Source organism: Syzygium oleosum, unplaced genomic scaffold (genome assembly GCF_021117445.2).
Source record: "Syzygium oleosum isolate NSW1041296 unplaced genomic scaffold, Sole_v2.1 Sole_v2.25, whole genome shotgun sequence".
Lineage (NCBI taxonomy): Eukaryota > Viridiplantae > Streptophyta > Magnoliopsida > Myrtales > Myrtaceae > Syzygium > Syzygium oleosum.
In genome coordinates, this window is record NW_026607509.1 from 2,283,390 (window position 1) to 2,298,680 (window position 15,291).

Genomic DNA, 15,291 nt, shown 5'->3' on the forward strand with positions numbered 1-15,291 from the left:
GATCATGAAAACCAATTTGGTTTTAAAGTCAATCCGAGAACGTCGGGTATTGTGTTTAGGTTTCTTCTATTTGTAAGTTGGTGTAGTTTGTTATGATTGGGGGGGAATGTCTGGTGGTTTGACCGCTTTCTTGCCCAACACATTGCCATCGGCATCTTTTACTACTAGATGAAAGTTTCATGTACGCATTAAAGCCCAAAAATGGCACGTAAGTTTGCGAATATCCAGCAGTGTTGGTGGAAAAACCTGGAAATTGTGCAGGTTTCTCTTAAATCGGTTGATAAATGGTAAAGGACCATGCACAAGTGATTGCTCTTGAAAGATCCAAAAAGAAAGTAAAAAGAAGAGAGAAAGCCTTTGGGGATTTCTGTAACTTCGAATCAATCTCGCAAAAAGAAAAGTACAAGACCACGGTGAGCGCGGTACAGCTGGGGCAGTGGACGGCAACAAGCTGGCGACACCATGGTGGCGGCTGCGTGAGCGAACCGGAGGGCGAGAGACTAAGGGTGCGAATGGTAACCATTCTGCTCCAGAAATCAAATTCTTGCCAGAAATTGATTTCTGGAATTCTTGCTAGAAATTGATTTCTGGAGGAGAAATATGTTTGGTAAAACATGACTAATTCTGCTCCAGAAATTGATTTCTGGAACAGAAATTTATTTTGATTTGTTGATTTTTTTTGCACCTAAAAAAATTTAAATTTTACTCAAAGTGGGTGGCCACATGTATTATAAGCTATTCTGTAAAGTTTTGAAATTTTTGATTTTTTTTAATTTTTTTTGGCACCTAAAAATTTTTAAATTTCACTCAAAGTGGGTGGCCATATGTATTCTAAGCCATTTTGTGAAGTTTTGAATTTTTTTATTTTTTTATTTTTTTATTTTTTTGGGCACCTCAAAAAATTTAAATTTTACTCAAAGTGGGTGGCTACAGATATTCTAAGCCATTCTGTGAAGTTTTGAAATTTTTTATTTTTTTTATTTTTTTTGGGCACCTCAAAAAATTTAAATTTCATTCAAAGTGGGTGGCCACAGGTATTTTAAGCCATTTTGTGAAGTTTTGAAAATTTTTATTTTATTATTATTATTTTTTTTTTGCACCTAAAAAAATTTAAATTTCACTCAAAGTGGGTGGCCACAGGTATTCTAAACCATTCTGTAAAATTTTTTATTTTTTATTTTTTGATTTTTTTTTGCACCTCAAAAAATTTAAATTTTACTCAAAGTCAGTGGCCACAGGTATTCAAAGCCATTTTGTAAAATTTTGAAGTTTTTGATTTTTTTTGATTTTTTTGGGCACCTAAAAAAATTTAAATTTCACTGAAAGTGGGTGACCACAGGTATTCTAAGCCATTCTGTGAAATTTTGAAATTTTTGATTTTTTGATTTTTTTTGGCACCTCAAAAAATTTAAATTTCACTCAAAGTGGATGGCCACATGTATTCTAAGCCATTTTGTGAAATTTTGAAATTTTTTATTTTTTCATTTTTTATTTCTTGTAAAAAAGGAAATTTGGGCTAGAATGCATTCTGGAAGAGAGAAGCTACAAAAAGTAGCTTCTCTTTTTTGGGCCAAAACTCATTCTGGAAGCAAAAATTCATTCTAGAGCAAAAAAAAGAATGAAGTTTTACCAAACGCGTTTTTATTCCAGAATGCAAAAATTGCTTCAAAATGCATTCCAAAATTATTTTAACAAACACATTTCTGTTCCGGAATGCATTCTGGAGCAGAATTTCTGCTCCAGAATGGATTTCATGCGCGCCCTAAGAGTGACCGAGGCGGGTGAGCCTAAGAGAGAGAGAGAGAGGTGCAAATATGATAGTAAACCGAGCGATTACATCGGTTCGGTCCGGTTCAGCACAAGGAATTGCGAACTAGACAAATTATTACCGGTTCTAGATTTGCGGAACTGGTTCCGGTTCCCGCCGGAACGGTTCTCGGGTGGGATCGGGACCGGCGCCCAACCCTAATGCTTTGAAAACGGGAAGAAAAGTTTTCCTGGAGCCCCTGACAACGGAAAACTCGAACCTTTCCTCCTGTCTCTCCCGCTCGCTCGCTCGCGATGAAGCTGCTGCGAACCAGCGGCGGCGCACTGGGCAACGACTCGACTCGTGGAATCGCGAGCAATGCGGCGATCGGCTTCTCTCCTCAGCACTCGCCGTCGCCGTCGCCGTCGCCGTCGCCGCCGCTCTCGTCGGCCGAAGCGGCTCGAAGGGGCAGCAAGAAACCCGCGGACGGTCCCATGACGGAGCTGCTCCGCAGGATCTCCCCTCTCGGCGATCCGAAGCTCTCGATCGCCCCGGTGCTCGACCGGTGGGTCGCGGAGGGCAACCCCGTCGAGCGGCGGCCGTTCCTCCGCCTCATCAAGCGAATGAGGTCCTACCGTCGCCACAGCCACGCGCTCGAGGTATTTCCGATATCCGTACGTGTACTTGCGAGGGTGCGCGGGGGCGCTAGATGCTGAAAAGGAACCTAGGTAGTAGCGGGATCGAATTTGATCTTCCCAGTGATCGATTGGATTCGGCTTGGTTCAGAACTGCAACCTTACTGCGTCATTTATATAGAGGGGATTGGTTGAGCCGTTGAGGTACTGTGTTTGGATTCGATTATTATATGGTTATTGCTTGCTGCGAGATAATGAGATGCTGGATGTCAAGAGTATGCAAAATGCAAGTATGTATCTTTGGTTTGAAGGGACCTCCCTTTCGAAGCCTCATCTATCTATGCTCTTTGGAGAGGAGGATTCTAGATTGTGGCTCTACATGAACCACAGTCCAAGGCAGAAGATTTAGCAAAGCAGATTTTAAAAATTCCGTAGCACTTTGTCAAATGGTTTCGAGGTTAAACCAGACGTCGTTATGGCCGCAACTACAGCCACATCACAACCTTATAAAAGCACGGCACAAAATTCACAGCCCGTAATGCAAGCTGTGTTTTTGGGACACATGGGGAACGGGGGTGCTAATGCTGGGTTTGCACAAGATTTCTAGGAAGAGTAATGTCATCTTTAATGGACTAAATGCATCTACTTCCACAAAATACTATTCCCCTTTTCTTTTTCTGTGTTGAGGAGACAGTTTTTGTTCCACTGTTTTTTCCTGAAAGTGTGGAGCAACCTGCTCTTTAAAGGAGCCGTTGTTCTTTATGTTACTGCATAATTAGTACTATAATGTGCAACTGATTATGAAGCTGTGGCATTTGATTATTTCTGTCTGTATCAAGTAGAAGAGTAATCTTTCCCACGACCAACAGACATGTCAGCATTTTGTTGTACATTCCTTGTGTGTTTCTTTTCTTTCTGTTACCCTTCCTAGCTCTAAGTGGTCAATGGTAGAGCCACCAATAGAGAATGTGATCAGCTAACCCATAAGATTTACCTTTGTACGCTTTTGAAGGGTCGCATGGATTGGGTGGAAGAAATTTTTTTTCAATTTCAGAAAAAGTGGGAAAAATGAGAAAAAATGGGTTCGTGCTTCAAAGACAAACTGGGAGAGCTGCTCTGGAATTTTGTGTTATTCTTGATTTATTAGTCATGAAATGATGTTGGGGATTTATTTGCATGCAAGCCAAAATGCATGAACTGAAATGATGGGAGCGAACTAAGTTGCACATGCTGAGTGCGCTGCCGCCACACACACACACAAGCGCGCATTTTATTGTAAATATGAAACTTTGTTTTCTTGTACTCCTTTCTGCTTGCTCACTATAATTCAAGCATTATTTTGCATATAGATGGATACGGCTGAGATGAAGTAGTGCGCTATGAGAGTCATTTTCATGCTTCCAGCCATCACTGTTCCAGGGCTTGCTTTGTCCTTATAAATGAGACATGCTAAGCTTGCTTTCCATTCTTTATAATTAGTCTCTACCAATCATGTTATATATGCAAGACAAGTTTCGAATTGAGATGTGTGGATCAAACGTATAGCACATCTGACATTGTAATGAAAGGCTGCCTGGGCTGAGGCAGCTGTTCTTGAAATTCATGCTACTGTTAACATTACATAGCCAGTCACTGTGCTATGAACCATCGAATATAGTCGTATGGTTTTAGTATAGGCTCCATTTTCCTTAAATAACAATGCCTACGTAATGATATTTTTTGAAATTTAGTGGTTGGAGAGTTGATGCTTCCATCTATATCATCTCATAATTCATAAATTCATATCTCATTATATTAGTATAAATCCTCATTATCTTTTGTAGATATCGATGTGGATGTCTGATAAAAGGTATGTTGCGATTACTACTGCGGATGCTGCTGTTCGGCTCAATCTGATCTCAAAAGTCCATGGGATAGAACAAGCAGAGATATATTTTGATAACCTTCCCAGACGGCTTAAAGTCGAAAAGGTCTATATTTCTCTTCTTAATTGCTATGCTAAGGCAAAACTTCCGAAGAAAGCAGAGGCTCTGTTGGAGAAAATGAGGCATCTGGGATTCTCAAGGTCTGTCCTTTGCTTCACTAATTTGCTTAATCTTCACTATCGGACTGGAGACTATGATAAAGTAGATGCTCTGATTGATGAGATGGAAGAAGAAAAGATTCATCTGAATAGATATATCTACAGTATCTGGCTGAGTGCCAGTACAGCTGCTTCTGACACTGAGAAATTCGAGATGATTCTAACACGGATGAAAATGGATGCTAATTTTGTTTGGGACTGGACAACAGGTGTTGTGGTAACCTCTGGATACTATAGATTGGGTCTTCTCGACAAAGCTCTGGAAATGCTAAAGAAATGTGAGGGACTGATAACTGAGAAAACAAGTACCGTGGCATACGATTTTATTATTACACAGTATGCAGCAGCAGGGAATAAAGATGAAGTTCTAAGACTATGGGATGCTTACAAGAATAAGAGAAAAGTATACAACAAGGGATATAATTGCGTCATGAACTCTCTGCTGAAGTTCGACGACATTGAAAGTGCTGAAATGATTCTGGAGCAGTGGATGTCTAGTGATTTGACCTGCGATATTCGTATTCCAAATAACCTGATTCATGCTTATAGCAAGACCGGTCACCTTGAGAAGGCCGAGACACTGAAGAACGAATTTGTACGGAAAGGTGGAAAGCTTGATCACATGACATGGTACCATTTGGTCAAAGGATATATCCAAAATAATCAGATGCCAAAGGCATATGATGCCTTGAAGAAAGCAATATTGGTTTGTCCATCTTGGTGGAAGCCAGGTCCGCAATCTTTGACTGCTTGTCTGGAATCCATAATAGGAAAAGAAAGTGCTGAAGAAGCCAGAGAATTTATTGAGTTGCTTAGGGCCAAAGATATTATTTCTGCGGATGCCCAAAATAGGTTGTTGAATTGCATTTATGACGAAAAAGCAAGCTGGGAAGCTCTCAGTGAAATTATCGGCAACGCTCTTGGGGACAATGCGGAAGCACCGGGAACACTTGGGGAAGTGGACAAGAGCAGAGGGCATGGTGTATGGGATGCAAATGCAGCCGTTGCCGATTCAGATTGTGAAAGTTTGTCGGGTGAAGAAACACAATAGATGAGCACCAGGAACTCGTTTGCACTTTGGGCGTTACGGTGGGTGCACAAAATTACGGGGCGCGCCATATCTGTTGTAAGATTGGGCTTCTGCCATGAAATTTCTTTATAGTTGCCCATCTTCTGGTGAACAAGTTGTTTGTGGAGCTCATGAGGCGATGTATATGGGCAAACATGATAGTAAATGTCTTCAGACTCTTCGCTCAATTGCTAGATTCAGGTGGCAATCTGGAACGATCGAGTGCCGTCAATTCCATACTAGCTAGCATCAGCTGTAAACACCGAAACTGCACTGCGCCAGAGGGATGAGGGAAGTTCATATGGTCTGTCTGAGGACTGTAGTGCCCAAGAAATTCAACGCCTCAGACGCTGTTTCCTGTTTCGCATCAGGCCCGCCCTTGTAATTTTCCTTCTGTTCTTAGTAAGATGGCGTGTGATTGTAGCAAGTACCCATCGATGGTGCCAATCGCCGCTTAATTTTCGCCACCTTCTCAGGCAGATGATGCTAGCTCATGATGATCGATCTCATTGCTGTGTTCATTTCTTGGGAGGGATCCTCTCCTCGGTACTTGCAGCTAATGTCAAGCGAATGTGTGCTGCATGTATTATTGATGCGTATAAGGTGTAATGGGATCGGAATTCGTGGTTTCGCTTTTGGAATCACATTTCGAAAATTGATCACCGAGTTCATAATCCGGATCTCTTTCGGGCTCTTTTCACTTTTTATGCGTTCAGTGTGTTAAGCTTCTTCACGATTTGACCTTTCGTCTCATTTTGCGATTAATTGAATTAAAATGTGTCTTTGGATATCACAACGATTTAAGATTGATAAGGAATTGAAGACCAAGATTGCAAAATTGTTGGGAGTATTTGCTGGTCCACCTTTGGATTTGCTTAGAAAAAGCAAAATCAATATTTTATTGAGAACAATTGTAAACTTCAAAAAAAAAAAAAATTTGATATGTGTTATATATGCGTATCTCTACATGAATATATATATATAAGTTTTAAGTATTTCGATAGAAATAAAATTTGAAGAAAGCAAAAAAATTGTTGACCCAATTTTCACTTAAGAATTTAGAAAAATGTATAACAATAAAATAAGAAAAAGAGAAAATGCAGAGGAGTGCGCCTTCTATGGTTTCTTGTGTTCGTAGCTACCTGAACCCTCCCGCGGTCCTCGCATCACCGTCCCATTCCAAAGCCATGGAAGCACTCGCAGATCGCGACGTCGACGACGGCGGCGACGCGCCGACGCTCAGCTCCCAAGCCCTCGCGGCACTCCAGGAATTCCTCCGCGAGCAGAGCCAGTCGCCGGTGGACCAGTCGGAGGTGGCCCTGGTGACGGAGGACTGGAGGCTGAGCCAGTTCTGGTACGACCGCGAGACGGCCGAGGCCGTCGCCAACGAAGTCCTCGCGCTCTGTTCGGGTTCTCCCTCTCGCGTTGCCTGCATCGCTTGCCCCACGCTATACGCTTATCTCAAGGTGCGCCATTTTTCCTTTTTTTTGTTCCATCGGCTTGTCCATGGTTGAGCATTTCTCTTTGGGGGGAAAAATGGGGTTAGGGTTTGGTTCTCCGCCCTCGCTAAAACTATGAAACCGGATTGACGAACTGATCGACTGCGATGATGATATGAACTGCGCTCTGTGTTTCTACTTGACAATGAGCTTCCTGTTTTATGCATTTTTCCAATGTTCTTGTTACTCCTTGTAAATGCAAACGACCAACGCGAGCCTCTGGTCGATGTTATTGTCTACTCCGTGTAACTGCAAAGGGGTAGTGTGAGCCTCCGGTTGATGTTCTTGTTACTGCCTTCTGGGTTCTGGTCCATGCCTTTCCTTATGTCATGTTTCGCCGCGCATACTGTCGGGAGTGTGCATACCCTGTCATTCGACTATTCGAGCAATCTTATTGGAATTGGGCTTCACCGAGAGAGTGATTGGCTCAACGCCACCCTTGCAAATGCGATGATCAGTGTCAAAGTTCGATGACCCCAATGCTGAATCAATTAAATAAGATTTGACTTTGGAATAAGCGAGTTGATTTCAAGCGACCATCTTATTGGAACAAATTTCAGTTTGGAGTATGCTATCCTGTTCGGCATTTTGACATATATCGTCTCCTTAAGGAAAATGAAGGGGGAATGGTCAGTTATAGAAGCTATTGCTGTTTGGAAGCCGTATCGCCTTTGTCCCCTTATTGTCGAACTCTTTTCCTGAAGTAGAACCTCAAGGTTGTTAGTATGTTAATCCTGTCCATGCCGGAACACTCGAGCTTTGAGCTTTTAACTTTCTATGGTCTTTTGGCTTTCACTTGGTTATTTTATATAATGTAAGTAGTAGGTGGTCCGTAATGTCCGGTCAAGTATCAAATGGGAAGATAGTTTTATAAAATGCGTGAACAATCGATAGGTGTTGCATTATGCCATTTGTTGTAGTACAAGTAAAATATTTTGATGCGCCTATCAAACCAATGATTTAGTCCAGCCTTGAAGTCTAAGAGAAGATTCGGCCATAATGAGATGATTTAAAGTAGTTTATCAACTTTTGGAATGGGTTTACTCTTTTCATCGACGCTCATATCTCAGATTATGAAGTGTGCATGTCATTGGCATTTCATTATGCGAAAGGTCTTTGAAGTAACATATTTATGGTATCATATCAGAGAATTGATCCCAGTGTCTCTGTGCAACTGCTTGAGTACGACAAACGTTTTGAACAATACGGAAGTGACTTCACTTTTTATGACTACAACCAACCAGAAGAGTTGCCAACTGAAATGAAGGATGCTTTCCAAGTTATTGTCGCAGATCCTCCATACCTGGTAAGTTTACGTGGCCTCGCAAACTATAAATGCTTAGGCCTCCCTATTCTATGCTTACCGTGTCTTATCTTGTCCCGGAACCGGAAGATCCTTTAATGGACACTCTTATGTATCTCTTTTCATTATCAGCTGCATACATTTTGATTCCTTTCTTTATGAACCACAGAGTGGGGAGTGCTTAGAGAAAGTTGCTCAAACCATATCTTTCCTCTCGCAGTCGAACGCTTACTTGCTGTTACTTACAGGTATGTGTGGACTGTTAGTCCTCCTGTGGTTCCTTTAACGTAACTTCTTGGTTTATTGTCTTTCATTTGCAGTGACTTTATAGCTATGAACTGCTGCAGTTCTATTTTCCCCTCTTTTTGGAGTATGCTGGATGCCTTATATCCCTTCCTAACGGCTGGCAAATTCTGAGATGCTTGCAGGAGAAGTTCAAAAAGATAGAGCTGCAGAACTTCTTGGTTTGCATCCATGCATATTCCGGCCTAAGCATTCCAGCAAGCTTGGGAATGAGTTTCGCCTATTCACTAACTATGATCCAGGGACTCGATTGGGAGGATGGGAGCAAGAGAAATAGATAACGCATCTTTTGACGTGAATTTTGTTGGTTAGTGTTGTTTTTCATGTCAAAAGGGATGTCATAAGCTTGCCAGTTTGCCCGGAGGCATGACCCTATAATCAAGTACGACATAGTATTTGCATTTTTTCTGCAAACTTAACCCTGGGCTGATACTGATAAAAAAAACCCTAGGTTGATGAATGGTCTAACTTTTGACCTCAAAACGTTTTTTGGAGTAAATTCCGACCGTCACAATTTACCCACACATATATACCAATTTGGCCTTAACTTTTTAAACCCTCAATGGGTATCTTAGGTTACCCTAGAAACGTAATTACTAGGGGTGTCAATGGTTCGGTTTGGTTCGGTTCGGATTTTAAGGAAAACCGAACTGAACCGAACCGAACCGAACCATTTAGATGTGTGCTTGCTTCGAACCGAAAGGCGACACGAACCAATTTGATCCGAACCGAAAAATGCAGTTCGGTTCGATTTTAGGTTTTCTTCTTTTTCATTTTTTCTGCGCTTCTGCTTCCTCTGTAACGGTCTGTGCAATGTTCAATTCCCCTCTCTCTCTCTGGGTAGATTCTTCACTAGTTGAGTAGCGAAATTTGCAGCTTTTGAGCTGAATCTCGTCCGATTTATTGAGTGAGTCGAGTCTTGCGAGAAATGGCTGCCGGAGCCTCTCGCTCATCGAGTCCAGATTCGGAGTCCACGGCGAGGCTCCTGGGGTCGACAACGATCGGGGAGGTCAGGCTATACGGTGCCGATCCGGTGATAATCAGGCGTTGGCGGACACCGGCGTTGGGATCGTGATCGGGGTGGCCAACGGCGACATACCGTCGCTGGCCTCCGATCCCGGCGCGGCCGCTCGGTGGGTCGGCTCCAACATCCTCCCGTTTTGTCTCGCCAGCAACATCAATCTCGTCACGGGGGCCTCGGACGTGGGAGACGGCAGCGGGGACGGGGGCGACAGGGGGAGGCGGCAAGGTCGTGGGGAGACGGGGCGGAAGCTGGCTGGGTGGTTGCCGCAGTCGGGGAAGGCGACGGGGACGCCTTGGGCGAGGGCGAGGGCGACTTGGACGGGGTGTGGGCTGGCAACAGTGCCACTGCCAAGCAGACGAGGAGGACCGCCATTGTGGCCAGAGTGAGCAACGCGCTCGAGCCAGCCATGGGAGAAGAGCGAGAGAGAGAGAGAGAAGAGTGAGTGAGAAGAGAGAGAACAGATCAGAAAAGGGAAAGAGAAAAAAGTGGGTGAGGGAAGAGAGAGTGCACGAGAAGGGACGAAAAAGGAAAAGGAAACCGAATCCGATCCGAACCGAAACCGTATCATCAACAAACCAATTTTTTTTAATTTATAATCTGAACTGAAACCGAACCGAAATCGAAAAATTTGTATTTTTGATTTTGGTTCAGTTCGATTTTCGGTTCGGTTTTTGACACCCCTAGTAATTACCTGTCCTTCGTCAAACGAAACTCAAGATGGGTTGAATGATATGATAAGGTAATTTTTGGAAGAAAAGTAACAATTTGGCCTGATTTGAAGTCAAATTTCAAGCTTGAAGTCAAATTTTTGGAAGAAAAGTAACCCCCCCCCCCCCCCTCCCCCACCAACTCTTTTTTATCATAAAGAAAAATAGGAACGAAAAGAAAAACTTGTTTTTCTTCTTTTCTATATTCATAGGGATACCGTGACATATTCAAGTGGGTCTTTTAAAAAAGAAAATTGCGGCACCATATCGAGCCAAAACTCAATTTATTATTGGTTGATGCTCGCATTTGGTTCATTCCGTGTTTCCAATTTTCATATTCTAAACCTCTCTTTACGTGGAGTTTGAACCACATGATACACGGATATTGTTGGGAGAGAGTAGCAAATTCCAATACAGAGATCGACAAGAGAGAGCCCGAATTCAAATCGCATTTACTCAAAAGTTTTAGTCATTGAGTTATGGACTAACTTGAATATATTAATTACTCAATACTAAATCGATTCTCCGATGTTCAACTTTTTTAACACAGCTACACGTGCATCTCAATAGATATTTCATCATTTCGTTATGCATTGCTTCCTAAAGTAAGAGATCATTTGGTCAGACATACAATCAATTGGAATAGATAAAAACCAAACAGTATAACCAAGATTTCAAATTACATAAGTCAATTATCATTTATGTCCACCCAAATCCTCATTAAAAGACGCGTGATTGTTTAGCAATGTAAAATAGAGATCTCGTTTTTGTCGAAGGTACATATTTCCTTTAACCTCATGTTATAGTATTTACTTGTAGGGAAAAATCAGAGCTTACAATGACCATGCATTCTTTGAGCACAAACATCATCAAATGATGATTTTCAGATGGTGGAAAACAATTCCAAAAATTATATTAATTGCGTAAAGGAAAATCGCACCATACATTTCTTATAGTCTTCGAACGGGAAATTTAAAGATAAATATCTAAAAATTGCAAAATGGCCCTTTAAGCTCTCTCTCTCTCTCTCTCTCTCTCTCTCTCTCTACATATTGTCAATCTACTCTTTCGAAGTTTTAAAAATGATTCGATTTCCTCTAGTCAAGATGTCATTTAAAATTCTCTTTTTTGAAATGGGTGAAATGGATTAAATCACCTCGACAACGAGTCCTAATCTATATTTCTCTATCATTTCAATGCAAATTGTCATCGCGAACAATCTTGGGCTATTGTTGCTGAATCTCAAGCAGTAGTCGTTGACTACTACTCAATTAGTCTCAGTTAGTATCAATTGGACTTGAGAAGCTTTCAGTCGGTCATTAAATTGACAACGGTTCATTCTTGACTGGTGCCTGTGCATCCTAAGTTATAGTCAATTGTTCCATAATGCCTATCCTTAATCCCCCGACGGTCATCAAGCAGTCGGGTGTCGTCAGCAGAATCCAATTTTCAAAAGATTTTACAATTTACATATTTGTTAATCGAAAAAATATAAAAGGTTATCACATACATGTCAATGGGCCTAGAAAACCTCATTTTGAATCAAGCCTCCAAGTATGGGAGGCGCCTTGAAATTTTTTCATCCTCAAATTCTAACTTCTAAATTTCTAATAACATGACACGTTGAGGTGCTTCGACTATTTTTTTTTTCAAATTGTTTATGTTGAGGGGTAATTAACCCCCAACATAGATAATTAAATGGAATTGCAAAATGCAAAATTGCCACTTTTGCTTTGCAGATAGGATCGCACACTTTCTCGAAGAATTTGTAAGAATTCGACTTACAAGAACATTGTGTATGAAATTAACAGACCGAAAGTCATCGGATGAGCAATCATTTGAATTGTACGCGTGATCGAATTTTAATTCATAATCTTGTCAAAAAAGACGGGGAGTTTGCTTGTATCGATGAATCAATTTATTCTCTTCCTTCCACCTATCCAATTTAAATTCATAAACGTGTCAAAAAAGAGAGGGAGTTTGCTTATACCGATGGATCAATTTATTCTCTTCCTTCCACCCGATAAGCAATCATTGGAATTGTACGCGCGATCCAATTTTAATTCATAAACGTGGCAAAAGAGAGGGGGAGTTTGCTTGTATCGATGAATCGGTTTATTCTTTTCCTTCCCTCGATATAAATCTCCGGGACGAGAGCGATCTTGCTCCAATCTCCAGCTCTAATACCAATTGATGAAAAAGACAACAGACTCGCTGAAGGATAACACACAACTTTTTATTAGAGGTCTCCACAATGTCGGTGGAGAGAACTCTTCACACACACATAAGCACACAAATATTTCCAGAAAGATATCTTTCTAGATATTTCTAGAGTGGCTCACATTTCTACACTCAATCGTACAAGAGAATATCTTACAAGAAAATATTTGGATACTCATATATCTAGTCGCTATCTTCGGCGAAAGAAACTGAGGCTTCTTCTTCTTCATCACTGCTCAATTCCTCGTTAATAATTGTGGCAATGCGGCGAATGCCATCTGGTAAAATGGACAATCTACGACAGTTTTTAATCTCCAGTGTTCTCAGAGAAGAACAGTTTTGCAGCCACTCGGGCAATGTCCTCAAGTTGGGACAATCCTCAATTTTTATCCTCTGCAGTGTGCTTGCAGAACCTTCGAGCCACCCAGGCAAAGAAACTATTTCCGGTAATTCCGTGAACATGAAGGATTGAAGCCTCAACATGGAGCGTGGTTCATTACTTTCGCCTTCCGGCAGCTTCAAGCTCTTGCAGTCGCCAATCATGAGATCCTCCAATGCCTCGAGATTCTTGATGCCTTGTGGTAAGGAGGCCAACTTCGGACAACCTCCAATATACAACTTACGGAGGGACGTGAGCAATTGGATATCATCAAACAAGGCCTCCAAATTCTTGCACTCTCCAATGATTAGCCACCGCAGAGAGGTCAAGCATCCTATTCCCCTCTCCGGGAAACGCTGCTGTTTTGTGGTTACAATCAAAACGCGGAGGCTGATCATATTCTTGATGTTTGCAGGCAATTCCTCGAGTTCCTCGCACCTGGCAAGACTTAAGCACTGCAGATTGCGAAGCTCGCAGACCGATTTGGGGAGTTTCTTGATATTAGGGTTATTGCATAAATAAAGATACCTCAAATGCTTTAGACCGCCAACAGAACTAGGCAGTAGGTGAATGCAAGAGCCATCTAGATGTAGCACTCGCAAGTGCTTGAATCGCGAAATGCATGTCTCCAGAAAGAGCTCCCCAGTGGAACGCTCCTCAAACAAGAAGGTACGAACGCGGCTGAGTTTGCTCAAGCAGCCGCGTAGTTCATCGTCTGGTAGAAGAGATTGCCTGGCAAATGATATATGTCGAGTCGTCGGGGAAATATCCTCCGCGCGCGCGTTCACGTTGGACGATTCAGTTCGTCCCACTGAAATGGCAAGTTCGTGAATGAGGTCGTGCATTCTGAAGGACTGGCCCGCATATTCTTCGTTGACAACATCGAAGAAGGATCTTGACAACAGCTCCTCCAAGTACTGCTGTCCAATCTCTTCCAGCTCCTGATTATTTCCGCTGGATTGGATAAACCCGTTCGACATCCACAGTAGGATCAGTTCAAAGTTGTTGAACTCGTAGTTCTTCGGGAATATCGAGCAAAAAGCAAAACATTGTTTCAAGTAAGATGGCATTAGATCATAGCTTATCCTCAGTGAAGGTAAAATGTCAGTTTTTAATTGCCACATTTCATTATCTCTTACATATTCCCACTCCTTCCTGTCTTTTGAATATAACAAGCATCCCAAAGTCTTCACGGCCAGAGGATTTCCCCCGCACTTGCTCACGATTTCCTGGCCAATTACCATTAGGTCCGGGTGATTCTTCTCTTGCCCTTGATCGAACGCGCACTTCACAAACAAAGTCAGAGAATCCTCCAGCGAAAGATTGGCCAAATTAAGTGGGGGGACAGTGCCCATGATTGAGGTGACCGATTGATTCCGCGAAGTCATGATGACTTTACTCTCTTCGGAAACGCCTCCTAACAAATCTCTCAATCCCTCCCAATCCTTGCGATTCACTTCCCACACATCGTCCATTACAAACAAACACCTTTTGTTCTCCACGATGCTTCTTAGGCAATTTTGCAGCGCATCAAGACTATCATATTTTTCTTTGTCACCAAGAGACTTAATGATATCCCTTATTATCTTCGTAACCTCAAATTCTACTGGCATGGATAACCAAACTTTGCGATCAAAATGTTTGTTTACTCTATCGTCATTGTATACCAACTCAGCGATAGTCGTCTTTCCAGTACCTCCCATTCCAATAATCGAAACGACTGCTATCGTTCTAGCTCTACCATCATCTGATCTTATCAACATCTTTATAATGTTTTCCTTTTCTTCGTTTCTTCCAATCACATTCGAAGGAAGTACAAAAGAATGGGTTTCCCTCCGCGGAACTATGGTCTTTTCATAAACATCACTCGACAAGTTGAACCGAGTTTTCTCTTCATTGATCTCATCAAGTCTCTTTCTCAGTTCTTTCATATTATGTGCCATCTTAAACCGGAAAATGAAGTCGGACATCCACGAGGACAAGTAGCGTACCTTCTTTCTGAGGGTCTTTTTGAGGGTCAAGTGCTCGGTTGACCTCGCCGGCCTCCACAAAGCCCTGGCTTCGAATTCGTCTACCACGTCCTCGGCATCATAGCAAAAGTCTTTAAGCTTCGACAACCAAACCCTCACAGCTGCCTCTTTTGTTTGCTTCTGCTCAGCATCGGCGAGCACCTTCTGGATCATCTCTAGCGTGTTCTTGAGCTTCTCTCGATCATCCTTGACGCCCCATACCAGTTGAATTTCTTCAAAAGCCGATGAAGCTAGTTTCTGCACAATAGGTCCGAGGGTGCTAGAGACAACCTCAGTCATGGCTGTGATTGGT

The 15,291-nt window shown here is 42.2% G+C and overlaps 3 protein-coding genes across 4 annotated transcripts; 2 read left to right on the forward strand and 1 right to left on the reverse strand.

Moving 5' to 3' along the window:
- Positions 1-276: 276 nt before the first annotated feature.
- LOC115671686 (pentatricopeptide repeat-containing protein At2g20710, mitochondrial-like) lies at positions 277-6,001 on the forward strand. The gene is made up of 3 exons (XM_030593305.2): positions 277-515; positions 1,778-2,406; positions 4,206-6,001. Exons 2-3 carry the CDS (start codon positions 2,062-2,064, stop codon positions 5,514-5,516), a joined length of 1,656 nt encoding a protein of 551 aa, XP_030449165.1. The 5' UTR covers positions 277-515; positions 1,778-2,061; the 3' UTR covers positions 5,517-6,001.
- A 615-nt stretch (positions 6,002-6,616) lies between these two features.
- LOC115671376 (uncharacterized) lies at positions 6,617-9,053 on the forward strand. Of its 2 annotated transcripts, none has more exons than XM_030592919.2 (4): positions 6,617-7,000; positions 8,181-8,339; positions 8,506-8,584; positions 8,765-9,053. In XM_030592919.2, exons 1-4 carry the CDS (start codon positions 6,632-6,634, stop codon positions 8,914-8,916), a joined length of 759 nt encoding a protein of 252 aa, XP_030448779.1. In that variant the 5' UTR covers positions 6,617-6,631; the 3' UTR covers positions 8,917-9,053. The 2 variants fall into 2 exon arrangements, with proteins under 2 accessions (XP_030448779.1, XP_056158790.1); XM_056302815.1 differs by having other exon boundaries at positions 8,684-8,938.
- A 3,720-nt stretch (positions 9,054-12,773) lies between these two features.
- On the reverse strand, positions 12,774-15,278 carry LOC115671632 (putative disease resistance protein RGA4). The gene has a single exon (XM_030593258.2). The coding sequence runs from the start codon at positions 15,276-15,278 to the stop codon at positions 12,774-12,776; it is 2,505 nt and encodes an 834-aa protein (XP_030449118.1).
- Between the last annotated feature and the right edge of the window lie 13 nt (positions 15,279-15,291).

Excerpts from the sequence above, each read along its gene's own strand:
- LOC115671686 (XM_030593305.2), top strand. The coding sequence starts at position 2,062 with ATGAAGCTGCTGCGAACCAGCGGCGGCGCACTGGGCAACGACTCGACT. Across the intron at positions 2,407-4,205 it reads GCCACAGCCACGCGCTCGAG|ATATCGATGTGGATGTCTGA; the intron begins GTATTTCCGATA and ends TATCTTTTGTAG.
- LOC115671376 (XM_030592919.2), top strand. The coding sequence starts at position 6,632 with ATGCAGAGGAGTGCGCCTTCTATGGTTTCTTGTGTTCGTAGCTACCTG. Across the intron at positions 7,001-8,180 it reads CGCTATACGCTTATCTCAAG|AGAATTGATCCCAGTGTCTC; the intron begins GTGCGCCATTTT and ends GTATCATATCAG. Across the intron at positions 8,340-8,505 it reads TCGCAGATCCTCCATACCTG|AGTGGGGAGTGCTTAGAGAA; the intron begins GTAAGTTTACGT and ends TATGAACCACAG.
- LOC115671632 (XM_030593258.2), bottom strand. The coding sequence starts at position 15,278 with ATGACTGAGGTTGTCTCTAGCACCCTCGGACCTATTGTGCAGAAACTA.